This window comes from Pygoscelis adeliae, unplaced genomic scaffold, assembly GCF_000699105.1.
Source record: "Pygoscelis adeliae isolate BGI_AS28 unplaced genomic scaffold, ASM69910v1 Scaffold27, whole genome shotgun sequence".
Taxonomy (NCBI): domain Eukaryota; kingdom Metazoa; phylum Chordata; class Aves; order Sphenisciformes; family Spheniscidae; genus Pygoscelis; species Pygoscelis adeliae.
Genome location: NW_008825410.1, coordinates 5,712,497 through 5,738,069, shown reverse-complemented (window position 1 = coordinate 5,738,069; position 25,573 = coordinate 5,712,497). Strand labels below are relative to the sequence as shown.

At 39.6% G+C, this 25,573-nt stretch overlaps 1 protein-coding gene across 1 annotated transcript in view; it reads left to right on the top strand.

Moving 5' to 3' along the window:
• Positions 1 to 25,573, top strand: part of CUBN (cubilin (intrinsic factor-cobalamin receptor)) — a 149,291-nt gene that overhangs the window by 76,427 nt on the left and 47,291 nt on the right. The window contains 17 exon segments of the mRNA XM_009330547.1: positions 4,388 to 4,544; positions 6,312 to 6,428; positions 8,669 to 8,782; positions 10,089 to 10,217; positions 10,491 to 10,623; positions 12,820 to 13,025; positions 14,312 to 14,493; positions 16,070 to 16,259; positions 17,327 to 17,524; positions 17,852 to 17,998; positions 18,873 to 19,063; positions 19,216 to 19,337; positions 19,339 to 19,388; positions 20,730 to 20,904; positions 21,961 to 22,139; positions 23,782 to 23,991; positions 24,293 to 24,433. Of these exon segments, the coding sequence (XP_009328822.1) occupies positions 4,388 to 4,544; positions 6,312 to 6,428; positions 8,669 to 8,782; positions 10,089 to 10,217; positions 10,491 to 10,623; positions 12,820 to 13,025; positions 14,312 to 14,493; positions 16,070 to 16,259; positions 17,327 to 17,524; positions 17,852 to 17,998; positions 18,873 to 19,063; positions 19,216 to 19,337; positions 19,339 to 19,388; positions 20,730 to 20,904; positions 21,961 to 22,139; positions 23,782 to 23,991; positions 24,293 to 24,433 (2,641 nt within the window).

Below are 25,573 nucleotides of genomic sequence, written 5' to 3'. Positions count from 1 at the left end.
TTGCCCACCAAGGGGAGGGTGGTTTGAAAAGGGATGAGGGAGAATGCCGATTTGAAGCCAAGAGATAATGAAGGGCTCTGAGACTCTGGTGTATGAGGTAGAGAAGAGCTCTTCAGTACTAATGTAGGGGGACAAGCAGGGCAAGAAAGGAGTGGATGGGGTTTCTTTCTCTACCTGGTATGCCAATAAGCAGAAAATCACTTGTTACCAACACCTGGATGTGATTTGTGTTCATCTCATTCCAAGACTTGCTATATGCCTCACACGGTAATAGGAGGACAGAGTGAGAGGATAGAGAGCAGCTGGAAATATACAAGTAGATGTATGACTGTGAGTGGTTTAGGAATTCCATTCCAAAAGCTGCGTAAATGGAAAATAAGGGGAGCTAAGGAAGCTGGTGGGTTGTTTTTCTCTCTCTAGTATAGGAGCAACTACTGTGTATGAGTAACACAGTGGTTCCACCCTTTTCTATTTCTTAAATTTTTACTTATCTTTATGGATTTTATTTGCTCTGTGAGTTCTCTTGGGGCTCCCCTCCACCCTTGAGTGTACCAATGGCCTTTTCCTTCATCCTTCCTCTTCTAGACCTAGTCATTTTTCACTGTGCTATGAATTGAGATTTTTTTTTTTTAAATATTTCTACCATAAATTCCTTTCTATGTGGAACACAATAAAATGTATTTTTTTTCCTGTAATGTTTTCCATTGCACATTTGTCATGTGAGCAAAATGGAGGGAGAGAAAATACTCATGTCTGCTGCTTCTTGGCTATGCTGCAACTCCAAAAAGCACAGTGCATTTTTCGGTTCGGCTCAATGATTTCACATGTGAATCTGAGCACAGATCTAGGTTCAGCCAAATGAATTCTGAGCCCGTAACAGTAACCCACTGTGTAACTGCTCTGAGCTCCCTCTAGAGTCAATGGATGGAGTGCGCAGACAGCAGTCCAGGCCACCAAAAAGCACATTCTTCATTCACTTAGATGCCCAAGTGCCTAAGTTGATTCCTCACTTTCTGTGCTTCAGTTCTGTACCTTATCTGTTCTCAGAACAGATGAACATCTCTTCATCTGCTAAATGAGGATGTATAGCCTTTACTTTCTCTGATCTCAAGTATAACTTGGCTATATTCTGTAGAAAGCATAAGATCTTTGAGAAGACTTTTTGCTGTCACTTACGTCCATACATAAGGAATAAATTTTTAATTTCTCTTTGTGTACCAGCCCATTTCTATCTGGAAAGGGTGTCTCATAACACAGAAATTTGTTTCTTTAAAGGAAAACAGAGGGAAAGAAATAGTGAATGCACTAATTCCTGTATTTTTTGCCCATGTGTTTAACCAGTATTGTATCTGATGCTATACCAGGAGTCCAGGTCAGCAAGAGTTTCAAGTATTTGGAGACTCGAGGAGGACGTGGCTCGGAAGGCAGTGCTTGTAGCACAAGGCACTGAAAAGGGGAGGGAGAAATAGTTTGTTCTTTTCAGTGGCTTTGATTAAGTAAACATTATTTTTCTTTCCTATTGCAGTATAACAAGTAGTACACAGGAATGTAGAAATGTAAGCCTCTGGGAGTTAGAGAGGAGGTATGACTTCATTTATTCCAGGTGCTGGCAGAGAGGATCTTCCAAGAGAGGACAGCTAGAAATATGTGGAGTTTTTATGGCTCAAAGACAAAAATTATCTTTTTGTCATGTGCTTTTGCAAAATGCAGGACACATTTGAACAAGAAGGCAATGAGTCACTCAGTTATGTTCCTTGTGGAAAGGGAAGAGCAAATTGCTGCTATGCACAGTCCAAATGAAAACTTGGCTTTTAAGTAAGCAGATGCATCATTTTCCTTTACTCATGCAGCCACAGAAATGCATTTTACAGATGTTTTCAAAATAACTTTAAGAAGCTGCAGAGAGACACAACTCTTTCCTGAACTAGTATGTGAATATTGTGGTTTCTGATCTAGATTCAAGACTGAAATCCTCCCTATAAAATAGTTTAAGCTAATAAATAGCAGGTGAGCAAAAATGATGCACCCATAAAATATCCATGTGTTACTGTTCCTACTTAACTTGTAGCTGCCATAACTCTTAAGAGAGTTGCTGCTGTATCTCACTAATTCTTATGCTGAACTGTTGCTTGAATCAGATTTTTAGCAAGTGAAAAGGCTAGGAATAATTTCTGGGTTTCTGAAAGAGGAGACAGTACTATTCTTCAAGCAAGCTGCCCAGAAACAGCAAACACTTGATCTAGAAAACATTCCTCTGACTTCATGCTCTTCTCCCAGTATTACCACAGAAAGACTTCTTTATTCCAGAAAGCTCTTGGAATGAAATGCCTACTTAGTCTCTTATGTTACTCATCCTTAATATCTTCCCGAGTGAGAAAGCTCCACTACTAGAGTCTCACAACAGTCCATGTGTCAATGGTCGTATCCTCAGCTGTGCAGAGTGGCACAGGTCCATCAAAACCAGCAGTTTACGTGAATTGTAGTCAGGCCCTCTCTCTACGCTCTGTCAATGCAATGCTTATTCTCAGTTCTAGCATTCAGACTCCTCTCACTACTGTCGAGGGAAAGACAGTACCTTAATTCCTAAGGGTTATTTTGTTAGTCATTACTTTTTCACATTCCATGGTTTATGGTTTTTAACTCCAGGCAGTCTGATTTATATACATAATATATGTGCAGAGGAAGAATGAACATTGCACACTATGTATTAAAGGGCTGATTGTGGCAGGATGCCAAGAGAAAAGGAAAGGTTGAATGGATGGATATTTTGGGTCTCTTTACCAGGTACTCATTTTTACAGACATTGCAGTACACTTAATACTCTGTCACAAGGTCCCACACAGCTAGCTAGTGTTACAGGCCCAACGGCAAATGCTTAATTCGTGAATACAGCATTGGCTATGTAGAGTATGTCAGTGGATTAAGCAGGAGTTTTGTCCTTTGTTTCTCAGCTCCGAGGTTTATTTGAGACAGGTCATCTTTTTCTCAGCTACTGTTTTTATATATTTCTTTTCACTAATGTGCTCAAAGGCCTTTGAATACTGGAGGCAGAAACATTGCATTGTGTTATACAGTCTAGTTAGAAATTTTTAATTCATCAGTGCTCCATTGCATAGGCTTGCTGGAATTTAAGGCATTTTGAAGTAAAAGAAGACAATCTCAATAAGAAGTACATTTCTTCTAACCCAGTGGCATTATTTTGCTCAAAGCGGGCTTTTATATAGCTTTTAACATCCTAGCACCTGAATATCATCCAGTCCTCCTATCCATATTTTTATCCATATTTTTCTCCATTTTGCTATAGGAAGCTGAGTCACAGGCTATATTAAATGACGTGCCTATGGCAATGCAGGATGTTAATGCTGAAACAGGAACCGAATTCAACTCTTGTTGCTGCCCAGTAGCCCAAAGGCTTTTCCTCTCTGGGTTATCCAACTGTGCTGATGGCTTCAGTGCTCATCACTTCTGAAACCAGGCACAAGGGCTCTGAGACTGGCCCATGGCTCCAAACACAGCAGCAACAAATCATGTCTGCTGGAGTGCTAGGAAAGATTAGTGGGAGACTCTGAGACTGTGGCCATTTTTCCCTATCTGTGGTTTCTCTTATTATAATTTTGATGTCACTTAAGCTAGAAACTCACTGGTTTTAACTTCACTATCTTTCTCTTCCCAATTGTGAAACAGAGAGGAAGGAAACAAAATTATCAGCTGTAAGGGGAAAAAAAAGAGGGAAGGCATTTGTGGTAAAATTAAAAGTGAAGTTTTGTAAACCCATCTTTACTTTCTGCCTCCCTTTTTTTACTTTTCTTTACCTTCTGCTTCAATAACACTTCACGTATACGTGTGTAATTCAGCACCCTAAAGCTATTATAAAGCATAGATATATGGGCTCTGATCCTTGATGCTGGGTACATGTGTCTAAAAACCATAATCCTAGTGTCTTCTCTTTTTGTACACAGTTGTAGCTCCCACTGGTGCACTAGTTGCATGTGAGGGCCAATTTAGAAGTCTTTACTGAGGCAAGATGTAGGGTTTAACTGAATAAAAGCTACACGGGAATTCATGTTAGCCCTTAACAGAAAACAATAAATGTATGGGGATGTCTGGATTGTTAAAGGAGAGTTGCTTCCATACCAGATACACACAGAGGAAGATGGTTACTTGATGCATTTTTGTTATAAAGGCTACAGTAGCTTCAGCCTGAAATACATGCATTTTTTTTGAAATGGCCACAGAATTAAGATAGGCAATGCATAGTTTGTTTGCACTGCCCATACCAGGGCTGTATCAGGATCAAAATGTATGAAGCATAAGAGACGGAATGAAATAAAAGTCTTCTCAATACTCCTATTGAAACCAAATACTTCATTTGATCTTTTCATAACAGGTATTTGATGGTCCTAGCAATGAAGCACCACTTCTTAGAAAACTCTGTGGAACACGGCATCCTCCTCCTATCACATCCTCCAAGAATCTGATGTACATCCGACTGCGCTCTGATACAACCATCCAGCACAGGGGCTTCAGTGCTCGCTTTACTGAAGGTAATTCCTTATATGTTAATGCATAATAATGCATATTTTCATATTTAATGCATTAATTCATAATTAATGCATTCAATATTAATGAATAATTAATGCATATTTATCTAATCACCAGTTTGTTTGTATTAGACACAATCTTTTAGCACAGTTGATAATGGAAAGTGTTGTTTCTATATATGCAGCATACCAGTGTGTATCTTTAACAGGATTGAATTTTTCCAAATTATAGATTAAAAAATTTAAAATCTAAGGATCATCTTAGATTCTTTGATTGGGGGAAAAATGTACTTTATATAGCAAAGCATCTAGCACACATCAGCTGCCTCTTATTCCTCCTCCCTAGAGGGTTAGCTACCCATAACTGTCCTGAGAAAAATGTGCAACTGGCAGTTTCCACAGACGTAGTGACAAAATATCATTTTATATGTCTACCCATGCGCATGAATCTGAAAAGCTATAAAAGAATTCTGTGTGGTGCTGTTGATGAAGTCCGTGGATTCAGGCCTGCAAACCCTGCCAAACATCAACTATCCAATTTGTGGAGGACTAATTGGTATTTTACATGGTTTCCTTTTTAATGAAAAATGACACCAACTGGGCAGAATTTTTCATGAAATTACATACTATTTGATGATTGGTGATTTTCTTTCGTTTTTTTCACAATAACTTTGGAAACATTTTTCACCAAGATATAGCCATTTAGTTTTTGCAAAGAAAATCCCTTTCTCTCATTTTCTTCTTAGGATTCTTTTCACTATAAATTAGTACTTTTCCCAGAAATATTTTTTCTTTGAAAATATTGTGAAAAATTATAAAGAAAAGGAGGAATTTGCATCAGCAAAAATCTCAGGAACCCCAGTTATTGAGGTACTATTTAGATACCTAATTAGGCATTTCTGACTAACAGCTATGAGAGCCTAATCTGTTAGACATTCTCAGAGCACATTTACTGGATTAGGCCCTGCACAAAACATGCCTGGTGAGCAAGTGCTCCCTACCTAGGATGTAGGCAATGCAGCTCCCCTCTTCCTGAGAAGACCCTGTAAGTCCCATCTCCTGCTGGATGTTTTAGGCAGCACAGCACGATAAGTGAATCTCAGTCTTTGGTACCTAACTCTCCACCCTGCTGTTTAAAGCAGCTGTGTGTTAAACTCAGACCTGGGGGTTTTATGATGAGTCAGTATGCTTAGAAATGAGGCATGGCAGCACTCAGCACTATTAGCCAAAGTTATCCAGTCAGCCAAGCTCTTGCACATGTACATTTCACACAATTGCAGTTTTGTTGATGCAGCTCACAAGAGGATCATGCCAATGCAACGTGATGCCATCCTTGGGCATTGGAAGGTTCTGGAGAGTTTCTTATGATTTTTTCCTTCCTAGTTGCCAACACAGGCAAATGATCAGAGAAATGGGTGTATGATTGCTCTACCCTGAAACCAAGTTATTTTGCCCCCAGAATTGCTCTTCTGGGCTATGAGGAGCTGATAAAGATGAGGTCTGTTCCCAAGTCACTCTGGCTTCTCTCAGATGGTCAGCCTGGTGTAGCGTGGCCTGTGGATCCAGGTCAAGAAAGTACACCCGGTGCTTGGAGCTAGTCCTTAAGTCTCCTTTTCTGATAAATTACTGTCGTGAATTTTATCCTCATTTCACATTGATGTAGCATGTTACATTTTATGCATTCATTTTCACTACAGAATCTAAGATATGTGTTTTGTATATATAAATATCTATGTGTGTATGTGTGTGTGTATGTGTTTCATTCTAAAGCATGCGGAAGTTTCATAGAGTCAGATTCAGTTGGGGCAGCAATTTCCTCTCCTCTGTATCCTGCCAAATACCCAAACAATCAGAACTGCAGCTGGATTATTCAGGCTCAGGAACCATGTAAGTAAAAACATCTTTTATAGTTAGCGGGGATGACTAACATCCTCATCTTCTTTTCTGTAATAACAATACAAAATTCCTCCCTTATTTCTCTAGGAAGTTCTGCATCCTGGTGGTTGGAGAGTGTGGCTCTCCTAATCTGTCCTAAGTCAGATTTCACTGTAAAAGATTTAGTGCATAGTGAGGAAAATGGTTTACAACTTTTTGTCATCTTAGCTGATTTACTGTGACCCAAGTGTTGCAATTATAAATGAGGTGTTGAATACTATGTGAAGTTGGATTCGTCCGTGAGAAAATCTAAGGGTTTATGTATAATTAAAGCACTTGTATTTAGCCGACCTTATTTTGGTCTGGATTTTTCAAGCTAGAGTTGTGTTAGATCAAATCTATGCTGTTAACATAAAAAAAAGAAATTTTAATTAAATAATGAGAAAAGATACAGAGGAATTTCAATTTCTGTGTGCATAGATACACTCTTAGATGTTCCTGTCTCATTTTAGGTAGATTTATGATTGATCATAAAACTAAATATTTTCCATCAGACACCGGTATTACCTTTAATACCCTGTATTACCTTTACATTGTATAAGATTCCTAAAAAATATTTACAATTGGGTAATAGTATCCTGGTAACATCATTTAAAATAAATGTTTATTTTTAATAGCAACTACTGAACTTCAGTTGTTCATCTGATATTTAGCCATTGTTGTTAAAATCATAGAATGTTCCAACCACATTTATAAGTTTATTTTGCTAAGTTATAAAATCAATTTGCCAAAGAAAACACCAAAACAAAAATCAGGAGATAAGCAATACTTTTTTTTAACATAGGTTCTTAACAAATACATGAAAAGGACATCATCAAAGCTGTTCCTCGCCTACATAGCATTTATTTTTGAAGACAGTCTTTTCCTGGATCCAGGTTGAAAACTCATACGTAACTGTTGCCTCCTGAATTACATCAGTATGAGAAACCAGAAAAATGCTGTATAAGAAGTAGCCTGTGTATGTAGTGACTTCCTCCACTTACCGCCAGGACCACCACATGCAACGCGTTAACAGGGCTTCATTATGCCAGTCACACAGCATTATAGGGCATAGCCATATACAATAGATTTAGCCAATGGCAAACCACAGCACAGTTCCTGCTCTGCTTTTACTGAGAAGGCCAACAAATCTCCTGCTCTTGCCACCCACTGTGTTTTTCCTTTTTGCTTTGTATCCTGAGGACCTGCATTGATAGCGGTAATTGATTGACCGGACAGGACACAAAAAAGTGCCAAACACGCAGACTATGCAGCTGAATGCCAGTCAGTGGCACCCTGCTGAATGCAGTGCCTGGGTCCATGGCTGTCATTTCAGCTTATTCTAGCTAATTAATTGTAGCCCAGTGAGAAGCAAAATATTTGTGTCAAATTCAGGCTTGGTCAATGTGGGAGAAAACTTAGTTATCATCTAAATCGTGAGACTCTTTCTGACCCGCTCGAACTGCGTAAGAGCTCTAAGGCCAGGAGTAACTACTGTCACAGACTGGTGTTGAGGACAGCCTCTCTTCTTCCAGTTGTGACTTCACCTTTGTTCAGATCAGGCAAGCAAGAGCAATACGAGAGTCAAAGACACCCTGAGTCGGAAATCCTCTTTTTCAGGACGTAGTCTGCAGTCCAAGGGTGTGGAAAATCCAATCCTGTACAAATATAGCTGAGGGTAGTTAATGATCCTTTAACCAGTCCAACTGATGTATGTGGAACGTTACAAAACGATGAAAGAACCAGATCTTTCTAAGCTGGAGCAGGGCAGCGTCAATTCACATTTTGTCCTGATCGATGGTATAGATCGCAAAGGGACAGAAGGTCACGGATGTGTAGAGATAAGTTTTGTTTCTCAATGTGTGTAGATTTTCCATGTTGTATTTGCTGACATTTTCAGTATATAATGAAGCTGTTCAGATACTAGGAATTTAAATTCATGTGTATGTGTTAAATCCTATGCTTCTAATGCCAATTGTACTAGAAAGTACTGAAACATGAAGAGATTTATCAGGATCTTTGCAGTAAGGATTAACACACTTCCATCGTATTCACTCCACATATCAGGGAATAAACTACTTCAGATGTTATGTTTTATGGGGACTGACTGACTTCAGAGGAGAAAAGAAAAGATGGTACATTTGTTTACATGTAATTATTTCTCTGTGAAACGCCAAACTTCTTTTTAAGTTTTTACTCTTTGCTGTTGCCAGTCAACCACGTCACACTCTCGTTCACTGACTTTGATATTGAAAACAACAGACAAAACTGTACAACAGATTTTGTGGAGATTTTGGACGGGAATAACTATGAGGCTCCTCTTCAAGGTATTGTACCTTTCTCTTGTTTATTTCATATATAGAACTACACCCAAGGTAAGCAGGAGAAGGTTTTCTGTGAGTGTCCTCCTGCTTCATGGATCTTCTCTGATAGAGGTGGCTCCTTGGCCACCTTGGATGGCCAAGGAGGGGACTGGGAATAGAGGATAAGTCTTCAGTGTGAATGCCACAGTCCTCCTAGGCTCTGACTGTATCCCTGCTAACCTGCAGTTTGGAGTTGACTCCAGCTGCCTTTTCCTTCCTCAGCTGAACAATATTCGGAACCAAGCAATTAAGTTTAAACTGAATTCCCAGTTAACTGAACAAAAACATAACATAACACACACTCATAAGCACAATCCACACTAAACATAGGTGAAGAAAGCTGCAGATTTCTGGGAGCAGAAAGTGGATTTTCCTCAAGCCCTGGAAAGCCTGATTTTCTGCTTGTTCCTGAATTTTCTACAGGTTTCTCCCTGTCCATCTCTGTCCAGGGCCATCCCCTTCAAGTGGCAGGAGCAGCCTTGAGCAGCAAAATTCAGTGCTTATACTGCCAGGAAGCCATGAGAGAGCCCTGGCCACAGGGTGGTCCTGACTCCACTCACATTTCCAGGGTTGCCTCAAATTCCTTTCTGAGAAATTCGGAATATCTGTGCCTGACTATGCTCTCCCTTACTCTCCTTTTGTATATGCTCCTTTGTCAGGAGTGGGGCTGCACTCAATTTAAATGGTTTGTAACTAAGAGCAGAATTCATTTTTGGTCTCTTACCCTTGGCTTTCAGTTGACAAGAGGACCAGGATACTAGCTGCCATCTTTCTTTTTGCTTTCTTTCTTGCTTTTCTGCATCTGCTTCAGATGCCTTTCTGCTAGATCATGATTCATATTCCTAATCCCTATGTTACAATCCATTACAGGAGAACCGGTCTGTTATTTGTCACTTGTTTTTGTCATCAGAAACCAATTGAGTGAAATGGAAGCTACTGTCAGATATATTTGATGGGATTTTTTTTTTCAATTAAGCTGTAATTTCTGGATAGAGTGAACACAAAGGAGCTCAATGACAGAACAGCCAGTGACTAGGGTGTCTGGAGTGCAGGACGTCCTTCCTCTGTTAAAAAAAATTGCCACCAGAGTTGAGTTCTGTGCTAATGAAATGGAACATTTCATTTTTATGTAGATTGAATTGACAACTGCAATTGTAAGCAACAAATGTTACTCCTGGTTGCTGTTAGGCATTAACCCCAAATGTTAAATTAGCAATAGTAATTACATGCTGAACACTCCTTTTTTTCTCTCTGGCTTGTTCTTTTTCAGGCCGTTACTGTGGCACTACTATACCACATCCTATCACTTCTTTTGGTAATGCCTTGGTGGTGAACTTCATCTCCAACAACAACATTACTGCCAGGGGCTTCCATGCCACCTATGCTGCATCATCATCATGTAAGTCCGTATGACAGGTGTTGCTGTCTTATGCCTCTGACTTTTAGGAAAAAGAACAGATCCTGTATCTCTTTGTCTCTCTGACATTCCCTTTTTTAAAATCCCCTATTGCCCTTCCTCTTTTTGGCCAAGGTCTCAGCGAATATATCAACAAGCTAAAGAACAAGGAGACAAGGAGAAATACTTTCTTGATTAGCAAATGCTCTGGCTCTGTCAAGGTATTTTTTTTTATGTCATCCTTCTCAAGCCTCTGCTGTCTCCTTCTTGTTGCAGCCTGCGGGGGTACTTTCCACATGGACAGAGGAGCTTTCAACAGCCCTGGCTATCCCGAGCCATATCCACTCAACACCGAATGTGTCTGGACAATTCTCAGCTCCCCTGGCAACCGGCTCCAGCTGTCCTTCACGTAAATGCATTGCCAGGGGTTATTATTCAGTCCTTTAACAGACCTGAAAGAAGGATGCCCTGTGTTTATTAGGAAATGTAATTACCAGATGATAAAGCTGAAACATGTTTCTAGAGTGACTTGGAAAGAGAACACAGCAGTGGTTAGTGGCAGCTTGCAATCAGTGTTCTCCTGTCTTAGTCACTGTTTATATTAAGGCATATACAGCATTATATAAATAGGTGGTTTATTGTTTGAGCAACATGGGATGCTGAAGAAGCCAGTTCTCACTCACTTATAAACAAGAAGAGGAAATTTAGCATTGCTCTGCCTTTTCCTTATAAAGGGAATTCCTACTATTTCCTTACTACCAGATTCATTGTAGTATTTATTATATAGCTGAGTAATATAAAGGGCCCAGATACTCCACAGATTGTAGGGTTAAAATTGATATTAAACTCTTCAAAATTTCTCCAACAATTAGAGCAGTGGAGGTAAAACAGGGGCCAGGAGAGTATCTGAAGGAATTTTGTTTTCACTTCAGCAAAGTAACTTTCCTTTGAAGACTTCTGACAGGAAAGTCATGCGTGATCCACAGAACAACGTGGAGTCCTTTACTAGGGTCGTTAGGTTGTTCTTTACCCGTGATGTGGATTTCTGAGCCTCTCCGTTTCCTGGCATCAAACAGTGGCTGCTGCCAAGAAAGAGAGCACTGACCCTTTGCAAAGCTTAAGCAGGAAAAGTAATTTTAAAACCTGTATTTACAGTTAATCAGGACAAAAGGAAAATTTGCCCAGTAACATGCTGACTGCATAAGGTGCAATTTGTTAGGCACATACTGATTCACTAACTCAATAGAAAGGACATTCTATTCCTCCTTTACTCACTAAAGCAGAGAAAAAGTACTACAGCCTGAAAACATTTTCCAAAATATTTGCTACAAAATAATGAATATCAACTTTTCAGAACGAAAACAGAAATCTAGTGTGAAGCAGAAACTATCAGTGGAACATACATTCAGTTATATAAAGTGACACTGAGTAGATGTAAACTCCTTTTCTTCAGTTACACATAGCTGAAAGGCAAGCTGAAAATATTGGAAAGCATGGAGTAATTGGGTTAGAAAGCAGTATTTATTTTATTTAATTTACTATTAGGGCGTTATAAAGTTTTGTTGGCATGAGGCATTCATTTTCTTCAGCTCAGTCTGAACAGAAATGCCTGTCTTGCAATTTGAGGGTTAGCTTTAAATTAGTCTGAAGTATATCCAGATGAGTGGTTGGAACCATTTCACAGCATGTGTACACTGAACACATATGGCTATATTCAGGACTGAAGGGGAGGAGTTGTTACCAGAAAATGAGAAAGCATAAATATTTGGGGCATTGGTTATAAAAGGCACTCTCTGGAATCTTTACTATATATTCATAGCCTGCTTCTGAAAAGTATATTGGATTGAATCAAAGCACATCACTTAGAATAACATAATGATTTTTAGAATATATGTAGCATTCAGCTTGGTGCAATAATTTAGAATTTATAATTTGATTACCAAATCCCATTCCTTTTCTAAGGTAAAAATCGGTTTAGAAGAGTTCATAGCAATCCTTATTATTATTTTGCGCACCCAGCTATGTGAAACTCAGAGAGGCCAGAGAAGCAGTAATATTTTCTAATTCTGGAGAAAATGCTAAGGGATTTCTGAGCTCTGAGGTGTTAACTACAAATGAATCTAAGCTTCTGGAAATTGTTATCTCACCAGAGATTGTACTGAAATAATACACATATGACAGGGCTGCAAACTGATTTGTAAGGCTAAAAGTATTCTCTGCACGCAACAGATGTGCACCCAGTAAATAGTCTGACCTGGGCTTATATTAAAAATCTGTTTTATATATCAGGGGCTTTCTGTGTTTCACAGTTGTTGCTGGAGAACCAACAAATATTGCAAGGGTTTGAGAACTCTTTAAAAATTATAACTTTGCAAACTGAAGCTCTGTCATAAAATAAGGGGCCAGAAAGGAGAGAGCCCTGTATCGGTAGCACTGCCAGGTAATGAGCAATGACTTCTGGGTTCTGGAGGGTTTTGTTGCTCCCCTCTTCTTAACTGTTACAGTAGGATACCAGCTACAGGGGGATTTGTGGCCTGGCAGGGCAAACTCCAAAGTATGTGTCAGTCATATGCCTGCTAATGCTCTTCTACTGCTATTGAAACAGAGCGTTTCAGGTGGAAGATAGTAGCGGCTGCACCAAAGATTACCTGGAGATTCGTGAAGGGAACGATACAGGCACACTGGCAGGACGATTCTGCGGGAACTCCTTGCCTTCAAATTATATGTCTACTGTTGGACATGTCCTGTGGGTCAAATTTGTCTCAGACAACTCAGGCACTGGTGTTGGCTTCAGGGCCACATTCTCTCACTGTAAGTAAATGATATTTAATTGAAAACTGTTGTTCTTTCATAACACTTCCAAAATGATTCAAAGAAGTGAACGTTTGGCCCTGTAAAGTCTATTAGAAAATGCTTGTTGATTCACAGCAAGGCTGTGAATTGACTTAAAAAATATTTTGTAAAATATCTGCTGAATATAAAGAGATGCTCTAAAACATGTCAGAACAGAACTCGTGTATGTCACTTAATCAGAAGAATTAGACATTAAATTCTATCTTTTTAAATTATCATAACAGACAATAATTTTTTCAAATTGATCATACTATCCTTCCAGAAGCAAAAAACTTCATGGATTACAGAAAATAAAATGTACTCTATTTTATTGACTGTTTTCTAACAGTTTATCACCTGGTTTTCAGATTCTTCCTTCAGCAGTATTGGGCTGTGACGATACAAATAAGAGATATATACTAAAAACTTTTATGGCAACCCAAGTTTACCAGTAGCCTGTTAGAGTTAAAAATATCTGACCATATGTCTTTGCTACCTGAGAGTGAGCAATGGTATTTAATGTTTATGTTGCCATTTATTAGGCAATTGACAAATTAAGAAAAAAGCATTTCTTTCCCAGCTTTCCATTTTGCTTTTTGAGTATGACAGTGTCCATCTTCCTAGGTTTGGATCTAGATGCCATCAACCAGGAAGCAGAATTAGAAGAAAAGGAAATTATGCCAGTTTATAGATCCAAAATTACAAGGGACCATTGCAAACATCAGTCTGACTTGCTGCATGAACAGACTGCTGAAGCTAAACATCCACAGCCATTCTGATTATGCAAGCTAAACTTCTAATAATTTTCCTTACTTTGAGACTTTTCCTACTCATTTTCAAAAGGAATTATCAGTAGGTCAGAGCTTAATCAAATCAGAACTGTTTTTCACCAGAATACACGAAGGCATTTAAAAAAAAAAAATTTATTATTTAATGCTTCTTGAGAAGAAATGAACATGAAGTAGGCAGAGTCAGGGGGGAATTTAGATGTGCCATCTTCCCACCTCTCCTACATGTAGAGCCACATGGCTCTAATGGGTAATTTCCTTCAGATAAGGGCACACTGCAACCCTCACAACAAGAAAATAATTAGATGTGCATCCTAGGACTGTCTGAAACACAAGTCTATGCCTCACAGCGCTGTCTAGTCCTAAGTAAATTAAGTCAGATGGGCTGAAATGAAAGCTATATTGCAGTCTGGGCCCCAATGCTTCTTTTAATCTAAGTGAATTAGAGGCATTAGTTGTCTGTTTCTTGTTTTTCAGTGTATGGAAATGACATTGTGGGAAACAGAGGACAAATAGCTTCACCACAGTGGCCCAGAAGTTACCCTCACAATTCCAATTACCAGTGGCGGATTAGTGTTAATGCTTCACAAGTCATCCATGGCCGTATCCTGCAGATGGATATCGAAAATCATCACAGATGCCATTATGACAAGCTAAAGGTGATTTCATTGTGAGAAGTTATTTTATTTCAATTAACTTTGATAAAATGATGAATAGAGAAACATACAGGAGGAATGGGAAGAATTTTTGAGAATCTAGTGTAGCTTATTGTTTTGCTATGTCGTCTTTTCAACAATTATTAGCTATAGGAAGGGTTACATACTCTTTGGCTCCCTAACAGATATTTCCAGGCTGTGAGTTTGAAACTTATTAAAAATAAGTCTACAATGGTACAATCCTGAATTTTCAAATCCAAGAATTTCAGGTCAGATACCACATTGAACTTTCCTCTGTGCTGGTTCAGTTGAGAACAACAGTGACAGTAACATCTCAGTGCCTCTAAAAATAAGGTTATTTTAAAATCCTACAACGAACAATCTTTTACTTGCACCTTCTTTGCTCTCTCGATCAATAATTTGCTGTTGGTGGTAGGAAGGTACCTCTTTCTTCCTGTTTGATTTTTTTTCTGTACCCTCCTGTAATTCAGTCTAGTCTTTTTACCAGGCTAAAAAATACAGCACGCATGGTGCTAAGCAAAATGGAGGAATAGAGGCAACAACTTCTTTCTGAACTTAGCTAAACATAACGACTTAGTTAAATAAGGTAAATCTCTTCTTGTCTGTTTTGTATTTTGGGGTTTTTTTTGGTTTTTTTTTTAACCAGCTGATTCAATAATTATACTTTTCTTTCATCTTTGGGAAAAAGAAAGTTAACATTAGTTCAATATATTCAGTATATTCAATTCATTATTAATTCACTGATATCCAAATTTAATATTAGTTCAAAAGGGAAATATAACTTTTTCCTTCATCTCATGTCAGATTTTAAAGGCATCTTCTTTCTTCTAACTCAGCCTGCCTGTCTTTGTCTGTCCCTCTGAAAGCAAAATGTGTTTCTTAAATCAGCTAGATATTCAGTGGGTGTGAATCAGCCTACCTTTAACTGGTAGGCTAATCGAGGATCAGATCTTCAACATAATGATAATGTTTGTTTAATATTTCCTAGCTTTCTCTACTGGACATTTTTTACTGGGGGGAAGAGGACAAGAACACAAATAGGTTTGAAAGGTGATAAAAAGAAGCATCTTTTAACCAGCCAAGATTTTGGCTTATAAACACATAAAATGAAAAAAATATTATTGCATATTTATCTGATAGAATTTAAAATATATGTGTTCTTCAGGGGGAAAATGGGGGAAAAAAAGAAAAACAATGCCTTTTTTTCCTGCAGATCGTGTTGGTTTTTTCCTCAGCAAGGAACAAGATTGTACTAGTGGACTTTTTTAATGTGGGAAGCCAGTCCATGTCCCCAAAGAACTGCCCTGTGATGGGGAATGAGCTGAATTTGATGGCTTCCATTCAGATCCTTCTTCTGCGAAAGCTTCACAATTAACAGTATATAGTGGAAAGGGAGATTTTGTTCTGTTTTTTTTGAGAAAGGTTTCTCTCTAACTGGGATTTGCTGAAAGATCCCTCACTCATTTAAAGAGGGTAATTTTCTCCTTGGAAACTTGCTGAGTATGGGGCGGATGAAAATCTACCTGTGTGAGGAATGGCACCGTTCTTCTCTCTGCAGGTTTATGATGGGCCCACCATTCATTCTCGTCTTATTGCAACATACTGTGGTGCAGAGCCTGCTTCTTTTGAATCCTCTGGCAGTTCGATGACAATCCAGTTTCAGTCAGATTCATCTGTGACTGGAAAAGGCTTTCTTTTGGAGTGGTATGCAGTGGATGCTTCTGCTGTTGCACGCACCATTGCTAGAGGTGGGTTTTCAATGGGTTGCACGGTTAAAAGTGATAGAGCCAGTGATATACTGAGCTTTACTTAAAAACTCCAAACCAACTTCACCACAAGAGAAAGCCCTGGCTATTAATGGAGAGAAAGCTTTCATTCACATTTTAATTAAGCATTTTAAGTAGCTTTTTAAAACAATTTCTAGGGACTCTCAGATATATTGTTTTACAGTGTTTTAAAAATAAGCATGTTGATAGAGGGTCATTTTTCTTACACATGTATTTCATGAAAGCTAAACATTTTATATGCTTTCATGAAAAAGTATCCCTCTTGAAATACCCTTCTTAAATCACTGGCCATTGTGATATGAAACCTTTCACTATAATGCATCTCATCCATAAATAAAGAGAATATGCTCAGTATGATCATGTACCTCTGACAAATAGCTCCTGGAAGGAGAGGGAATATGCCTCTTGTACCGTTGATTTTCTCTGAGCAAGTTCAACAAGAGAAAGTTAAGACTAACTAGGACATAGTGCAATGTCTTCTTTCTAAATCTGAAGGCAGACTTCTGGGGACAGAGGGACTAAGGATCCCTGGGGCTCTGCAGGATAGTAGCAGTATGTAATGGATTTATGTGCTGGGAGAGCACTGAGCCACTAGAAATCTCAGCAAGGACTCCATCTTGATCTAAACTTATAGAGGAGACATTAGGAGTGAAGAAAGAAAAGTACTCCAATTTCAAGAGGGTCTAAATTGTTTATATATTATTGGTTATGCATGCACCATTCCTTTCTGATGTGCAACCTGTATTAAACTGTGGTAGATGCTCTTAGGTCTTTTGCTAGGTATACCTCATGGTAAAATAGGCCACATCATTGCTGCACCAGGTAGCAGAGGAACATCCTTATAGGTCAGGATTTTCAGGTTTTGTATTCCCAGCCCAAACTGAAGTAATGCTTGAAGAAATGCATTCCTGTGACTACACACATCATCACTGTGCCCCCATTGTGCTTAATTGTAGGACTCAAATTATACGAGGGGAGTGTTCAGTTTAAAGAGGATGCTTTCATTTTCGTTTTCTTGTACGTGACAGGTGCATGCGGAGGGACTGTAACAACTGAAGAAACACCTTCATTCCTCTTCTCACCAGGCTGGCCCATGAATTACAGAAATTTTGCTGACTGTGTGTGGCTTATCAGAGCTCCTGGATCCACTGTGGAGTTCAATATCCTGGCCCTAGACATAGAATCTCACAGCTCATGCAACTATGACAAACTTATTATCCGAGACGGTGAGAAGCCAATCTTGCCCTACCTCGACAGCATGCAATAGAGGTCCCAGTACCTGGAATTCTCATGTCCACTGAGCTTAAGCAATCTAGATAGCAATGGAAACATGCTCTAAATCAGTATTCTTCCTCTATGTTGAGACATTCTTCTAGTTCAAATAAAACTAGCAAAGTCTAGCCAAATCTTTGGTGGTCTATAAAAATATTTCTCATTCTGTAAGGGGTTAAAGATCTTGAAAAGCACCTGCCTGAAAGTGTGAGCCACAGCAACCAACAGGCAGATGTGAACTGATTTGGTTTTAACACTAACATTTCTTCTTTTGATCTCAGGAGACACTAGTCTTTCTCCAGTGATGGCTACTCTGTGTGGACGAGAACGTCCTGGGCCAATAAGATCAACTGGAGAGGCAATGTTCATCCACTTCATGTCAGATGCAAGTGTCACTGGAGCTGGGTTTAATGCCTCTTATCACAAAAGTAAGATTTGTTTCTCTTCTCACCCAGATAAATGTCTGCCTTGCTGCTAACAATGGGGCAAGGAAAGAAAAGACTCTGGCATTTTTAACAGCTGTCTACAGTCTATCTAATTAATCACACAGGCCAATTATTCACATCTCATGAATATGCATTAATAAATGTCTGACTCTGCAAAGGTAAAATTTGCTATTTTCCCAGTAATATAATACAACAAAGCATGATTCAACCAGATCAGTCACTTTTCAGAAGTAGGAAAAGTGTATGCCTAAGTCTGTAACAGCTCAGCTGAAGGGTGAAAGAATGCCCAACTAAGAAAGGGAAATAAATGACTGAAAGCATAGACACAAAACAGAGAGAGACAGATGCAGAAAGCTGTGTAAGTATGTCAGCAATTTCCAGTGTCTCACCTCCCACATGCACCCAGGGGTGATAACAGATTCCTGAATGGGCTGAGGCACCAAGGAAGGTGTTAGGATAACAACAGGCAGCCAGGGGAAGTTCTTCTGACTGGCAGCTTGAGTAGGTGACAGTGGTTTGGTCCATGGCTGGAAGCAATGTACTCAGATAGTGTAACAATATGCTCATGCCATGGGAGGTCCTTGGCATAGCTGCCTGCTTACTCGTCTGTTAAGTCTGAGAACTGAGCCTGATGGTCAAGACGTTTGGTGTGTGTCATCTTGTGATCTACTAGCTTGTATCTGGGAGATCATTCATTGTGTGCATTGCTTTATGCCCCTCAACTCTTCATGCACTTGCTTCAACATTTGCTTTTACCTGTCACATCTTCCTTTTAGGAGGCTGGGTTTTTTTCTAAATGAATATGTGAATAGTTGACACTAATGTTTTCTTCTTTGCTTCAACTCTTTTTTCTCAGGTTGCGGAGGCTATTTGCACACAGGCAGGGGTGTGATAACATCCCCCAACTATCCTCAAGACTATGCTCCTAATCTGAATTGTTCCTGGCATGTAGTGGTAACCTCTGGATTTATCATTGCTGTCCATTTTGAACAGCCTTTCCAGGTTAAGAGTGAGGATACTTCCTGTAGCCTTGGAGATTATGTAGAGGTGAGGTTATTGGCTAGGTCACCAAATCCTCAAAGCTATTAAAACTACTGAATCTTATAGATTTCAATGTCAGTAAGGCAGCCCAGGTTGTCAGGGGGTGGAAATAACAAAGAGAAATACAACAGAGATTATTTTTTTCTCTCTCTCTCTAGCTGAAGAATGGGTTAGATAACGCTGCCCCACCTTTGGTGTCTGGAAGAGGGAATGGACGGTTTTGTGGAAGCAGCCCCATCTCTACCATGTACACCACCGACAATCAGCTGTTTGTCCACTTTTAGGAATGAGGGTCAAGGATTCAAACTGAAATATGAGGCTAAGAGTCTAGGTAAGTCTAGGAAATAAACATAAGTTCTGCAACTCAATAGATACAACTTGGAGTTTGTCCTCTTAAAGGAGGTGGTTGTTATGTTCCAACCCTGGTAAAATCAGATGTCTGCAAAAATATCCTGTTTCCTTCTTTAGTGCATGACTTCTGATCCTACTCTCAAATTTCTCCTTTTTAAAGAGGGCCAGCTCCATGTCATGGAACCTGGAGATATTAAAGCAAAAAACCACCAAACTTATGGTGGGCCCTTTGGCAGGGAAGTAGCATCTATAGTTAGGAAGAGATGTTCATAATTCATATAGGAAAGGAAGAAAAAAGCTGGAAACAAGAACATTATTTTGAACATATAGTACCCAGTGCAAGTGCTAAATTATGTCAGGAATGATTTAGGCTGGTGTGTTGAGAAAGGTGGTAGCATTTCTCACAAGTTTTTCTCTCAGATGAGAAAATAACATTCCCTGCCAGAGCTAACATTTTTTGAAAGAATGAAGAAAATGGAGACTCAGGCCCCGGGGGGTAAATCAGGGACTTGGCATTTGCAGTTATTGCACTGTATTCATGACGCATGCCACTTGGGACACCAGGAGACCTCCTATTAAACAGTGTAGCTAAACACAACTACAGCAACCTGTCAATCTACTCAAATTTGTAAGTGCTTGTTTTCTGCCTAGTTTTCCCTGCTGCCACAAAGAATCATTCTTAACATTACTGTAGGGGATTCATGAAGGGAATGAGTGAAGCTGTACAATAGTATTTCTACCACTTCAATTTAGAACGCTTGACTAAAACCCTGTGTTTACTGGTATTGCTAGAAAATAGTGTGGGGGGGTTGACAGAAAGGTTCTGGTCAAAAGAAACATGTTTTTGTAGGATGAAGGACCTGAACAAATCTTCATGTTTGCTCTGATTGGCATTCTTCACACATATTCATTATTGTCTCAGACATTTCAATTTTTGGAAAGCAGAAGTAGGGAATGATTCACAAAAGCATTGATGGGTCTGACTTGTAGGCTTTCTAGTTCTTGGGAACTGGGGTGGGAACAAGGCAAGAAATATGTTTCCTGATTGGTTTAGAAGCAATCCAAGGAAGAACTAATAGCAGTTTAATTCAAGGCCTTGAACATTTGGAAATGAGGAGGGCTAGGTAAGCAGGAGCACAGGAACATAGGATTCTATTGCATTAAAACATTTTCCCACAGTAAGCGATAAAATGCATTTTTTTTTCATGTAACTATATGACACCAAAAGGAAACTGTGTTGGAATATAGTGATGACTCATTTTTGATGCCTCACCCATTTCCTTAACGTGTTGTCTTTTATTGGCGATCTTTTCTTTCCCAGCTTGTGGAGGAAATATTTATATCAATGATTTCAACCCCAGTGGATATACATCTTCCCCCAACTATCCGAGCAATTATCCCCCACATGCTGACTGTGTCTGGACCATAACTGCTCCTAATGGACATGCAGTAGAGCTGCAATTTGAAGATCAGTTTTACATTGAACCTTCACCAAAGTATATATCCCATTATTTTGCCTGTGTTTCTTCAGAGACTCCATTCTGATTCTTCTTTCTCCGTTACTTTCTGTAATTCCTCCCAGAATGCACTTCCAGATTTACAATCAAAAGTGATGATCAGGAAATTTTTGAGAGAGATCACTGAAGCTATCAAGTCACTGGTATACATTCCTAGGACTTTGCAGTGCATGATAGAGATTAATATAACAGACAGAGAGGAAGCATCCATGGTAGAAAGGTGCCTTCTATAAAATCTGTGCCCTCTAGTCCTTTCATATTCAGATTTTCAGTCATTGTGACTCTCTAGTTGTTTTACATCCAATGGATTACCACCACAACAATTTGTCTCCTTCCTCCATTGCCTGTCTGCTGATTTGCAATGGGTCTACATGTTTTGCGCCCCCTGCCTGAAGCACAAAACAAAGCCCAGTTTCCAGCTGATGTAACTTCATTGATTTGGGGCTGGACCACTATACGCCAAAGGTGACCCTCACATGTGAGACCATGTCCAGAAAAAACGATGCAGGATGGAGAATCGCAAAGGTCCTTTCTCTCTGGCTTCTCAGGATGCTGCACCATTCAGAAGGCAAAGCTGTTAGTTAAGATATTTTGGGTCTTTCTAAGCCCACCTAAGTAAGCACCCAGATTTGAATTTTATTCCATTCATCTGTTTTATATCTGTTGCTTAATTCAACAGTCATCAATGAGTCTTAATAGGGAATATCTGCTGAATCTGAATGCTGCCAAAAAATACATATTAAGGATGGTCGCAACTACTTTATCAGTGCTGTTTATACCCTTCCCTAGGACTTGCTTCTGTCAGATCTGATCTGATCATAGACTGGGCTTGGGATGAATCTTTCTCAATGTTTCTAGCACTTCTTTTGATTCAAATATTACATAACTATTGATTATGAACTTGTTGATTCCGTCCTGGTCACACTGCATGGAAACTGATCTAATTCACTACAGCTTCATGGCTTTGTGCACGTACTGAAATGATTTCAAACTATTACTGCTATACATTGAACAGAAAATTCTCTCCTTTTCTAGCTGCACTTCCAGTTACCTAGAGCTACGCAATGGCGCTGACTCCGCTGCCCCCATCATTGCCAAGCTGTGTGGAGGTTTGATGCCAGGCTTGCAGAGATCCTCAGGAGCTGTCATGTACCTGAGGTTCAAGTCTGACAGCAGTGCCACACATGTGGGATTCAATGCCAAATACTCCATCGGTAATGCTTGCATTTATCAATTTCTCTGATTTTAAAGAAGATTTTGGTCTCAAGTGTCAGGCTTTTGTAATAGGGCTTAAATCATGCCTATGAGGTGGATTGACAGATACATGCCTTTTTCAATTAGTGTTAGAGCTAAGGCATCAGAATCATCATATGGGTTAACATCAGTATGTTCTGCACCCAGCATGAGGTGAAAATTATGGAAATAGGAATAGGAAAGTGCTCATAGATCTGCAGCAGTGGAAACAAAGGCTGAATGACCTCTTGTCAAAGGCAATTATCAATGGGGCAGTAGAAAAAAAGGTCGACGTGGATAAAGTCATGTAACATGATTTGATTTTCAGCATGCAAAATTAGTGTCACTTTCATGAGCAGGATCCTGAAGGGGAATGCAAAGACCAGCAGAGAGTTGGCAGGAGAAGAACAAATTAGGAGCTTCTCTATGTAAATGTAAATCAATCTATAATAGCAGTGCTGCCAGACAAACAGGGGAGTACAACAATGGACTGAAAAATGAACAAACAGTAAGAACCATTATTTGTCAGCTGGGAGAAGAAATACTTTAAAATTATTTGCTCTCAAGCTGCAAAAACAGGATTAGAAAGCACTAGCAAAGTTTTAAAATTAAATAAAAAATAGTCTTTGATCAAATTCAGAAATATGCTACTTTTTTGGTTTTGATAATGTTAATAATCCTCAAAGAATAGCAGCTATTATGTTAGTGTCACTCATATAGGAAAGTCTGGGACTGTTAATTTCTCAAAGGCAAAGTAGTGGACTATATTGCTTTACACGGAATTTTGCTGATTGTGTTAGATCTCAAACACTTAATCCAATACAGTGTGCTATTGTATTTCTGAATGTGAAAACTGAAGCAACTTGCAAGAAAATATTGTTAGTAGACGAAGCCACAATTTATATTTATCCATAACAGATTTACAGTATCTCATCTGTCTGCCAGTCATCCTGGAACAAAGCATTAATCACTCTGAAGAGCAGACAGTATGAACAGAACTGTTATTGCCATGAAAAGATTGTAACTAGCAGACACGCAGAATACACTGTGAAATCCAATAAATTCCACCTGGGAATATTATTTGCTGTAAGCCTTAGTATTATGAACTTATGTTTGCAGGAACCACTGAGAAATGAGTTTTCAGAAAGAGAAAATTGAAAATAAACAGCTGTTTCCTGAATTGCGCAGTGATCCCTTACCTGTAGGCCGTAGCTGTAGGCCCAAACCAGCAGTCAACTTTTGTCAGTCATAAAAAATTTAGATCCACATTTAGCAAACTAAATTTCTTTGTAATTATCTGATACAGCTTTCCAAGATTTTCTGGACATGGGTAGAAATTAGATATAGACCTTGAAATCTGTGAGTTTATTCAAATTAATAAGAGATATGACAGAGAGGAAGGGGTGCTTGCAATGGAAGGAGGTGTGCAAAAAAACCCAAAACAAACTAGGACTGGTTGAATTAGAAGGAGAATGTGAAAGATTTTTAACTGGAAGGCAATTGCTATTTTATTACCACAGTTAGAGAACAAGTCAGTTGTGCCTTAGCTTTAAGTCTCGTTTAGGAGAAAGGTCATCTCTCTGAGGTTCTTCAGTCAACCAAGCAATGTTCTTCCTTTTGCAGCTCCCTGTGGCGGGACAGTGATAGGACAAACTGGCATCATCGAAAGCATGGGGTATCCTGAGCTTCATTATCAAGACAACCTGCTGTGTGAATGGTTTCTGCAGGGTCCCAGGGGCCACTATCTTACCATCAGACTAGAAGGCCTAGATATTCAAAACTCCTCCAAGTGCACAAATGACTTTGTGGAGATCCGAGAATACAACACTTCTGGTCTGAGAATTATTTCAGTGTTTGTCTTCCCTTCCCTAGTACTACTATGAAGCCTCACCAGAGGTTCCTGAAAGCATTTCCCTCTGGGTACAAAGTGAGCCTTTTCAATGTACAGTATTTGCTTCTGTCTGCCTTGCTTGCTGAAGCAAAGTAAGGCAAACAAAACCCTTCTATTTCCCAGCAACAACTTTGTTTTACTAGTTTACTCCTGCCTGTCCAGTTAAATTGGAAAGTGATCCTTCAATATAAATATAAATAATATATTGATATAAAATTGTCTTTCTGTATTTGATTTTTGCAGGAAATTTGTTGGGCAGGTACTGTGGTAATACTCTCCCTGATGCTGTGGACACCTCTGACAGTTTTGCTTATGTCAAGTTTGTCACTGATGGATCAGTCAATGCCCGAGGATTCAGACTGCGCTTTGATTCCAGTACTGAAGGTTGGATTTCTAAGGTTGCAAGTTATTTTCAGGAAAGTAACATATACCACAGACCATAACTGCACTAGTACAGCATATATTGTAGATCATTTATTCTTGGCGCGGTGTGTATTTGCTCTTAAATTTAAACTCTGGGGGAAGTATGAACAGACCTCTCTGATCACTACTTAGCTGAGCCGAAACTTTGAGAGGCAAGCAGTCTCCTGCTATAATGGATGTTGCCATCAGTGGTAGGTCTCACACAATGAAGCACCTTCTTGAACACCTTTTCTCTCCAGCAATCAGTCCAGGGATGTCCTAACATACCCTCCCCACATCCCTCTGGATGAGGAGGAAGGTAAGGAAATGCTGTGATTTTCCTTTATGTTATTCTGTCCCTCTGAGGTGAGTGGTATTTTTAAATATCCCTAAAGCCAATAGTTTTTAACCAATAGATTTTAAGCAGAATCACAGAACTGCAGAGCCACTGAGGTTGGAAGGGACCTCTGGAGATGAGCTAGTCCAACCCCCCTGCTCAAGCATGGGTGGGGAAGACGACCGGCCTGGCTGAACGGGGAGCTTTTGCTGGGACTCAGGAAAAAAAGGAGAGTTTACCGCTTGTGGAAGAAGGGGCAGGTGACTCAAGAAGAGTACAGGGATCTCGTTAGATCGTGCAGAGAGGAAATGAGAAAGGCAAAAGCCCAGCTAGAACACAACCTGGCCGCTGTCGTTAAAGACAACCAAAAAAAGTTTTTACAAATATATTAATGACAAGAAGAGAGCCAAAGAGAATCTCCATCCTTTATTGGATGCAGGGGGGAACATTGTCACCAAGGATGAGGAAAAGGCTGAGGTACTTAATGCCTTCTTTGCCTCAATTTTTAGCAGGCAGACCAGTTATCCTCAGGGTACTCGGCTCCCTGAGCTGGAAGACAGGGACAGCGAGCAGGATGAACCCCCCATAATCCAAGAGGAAGCGGTCAACAACCTGCAACGCCACCTGGATGCCCACAAGTCTATGGGGCCGGATGGGAACCACTGGAGGATGCTGAGAGAGCTGGCAGAGGAGTTCGCCAAGCCGCTCTCCATCTTTTATCAGCAGTCCTGGTTAATGGGGGAGGTCCCGGACGTCTGGAGGCTTGCCAATGCAACGGCCACCTA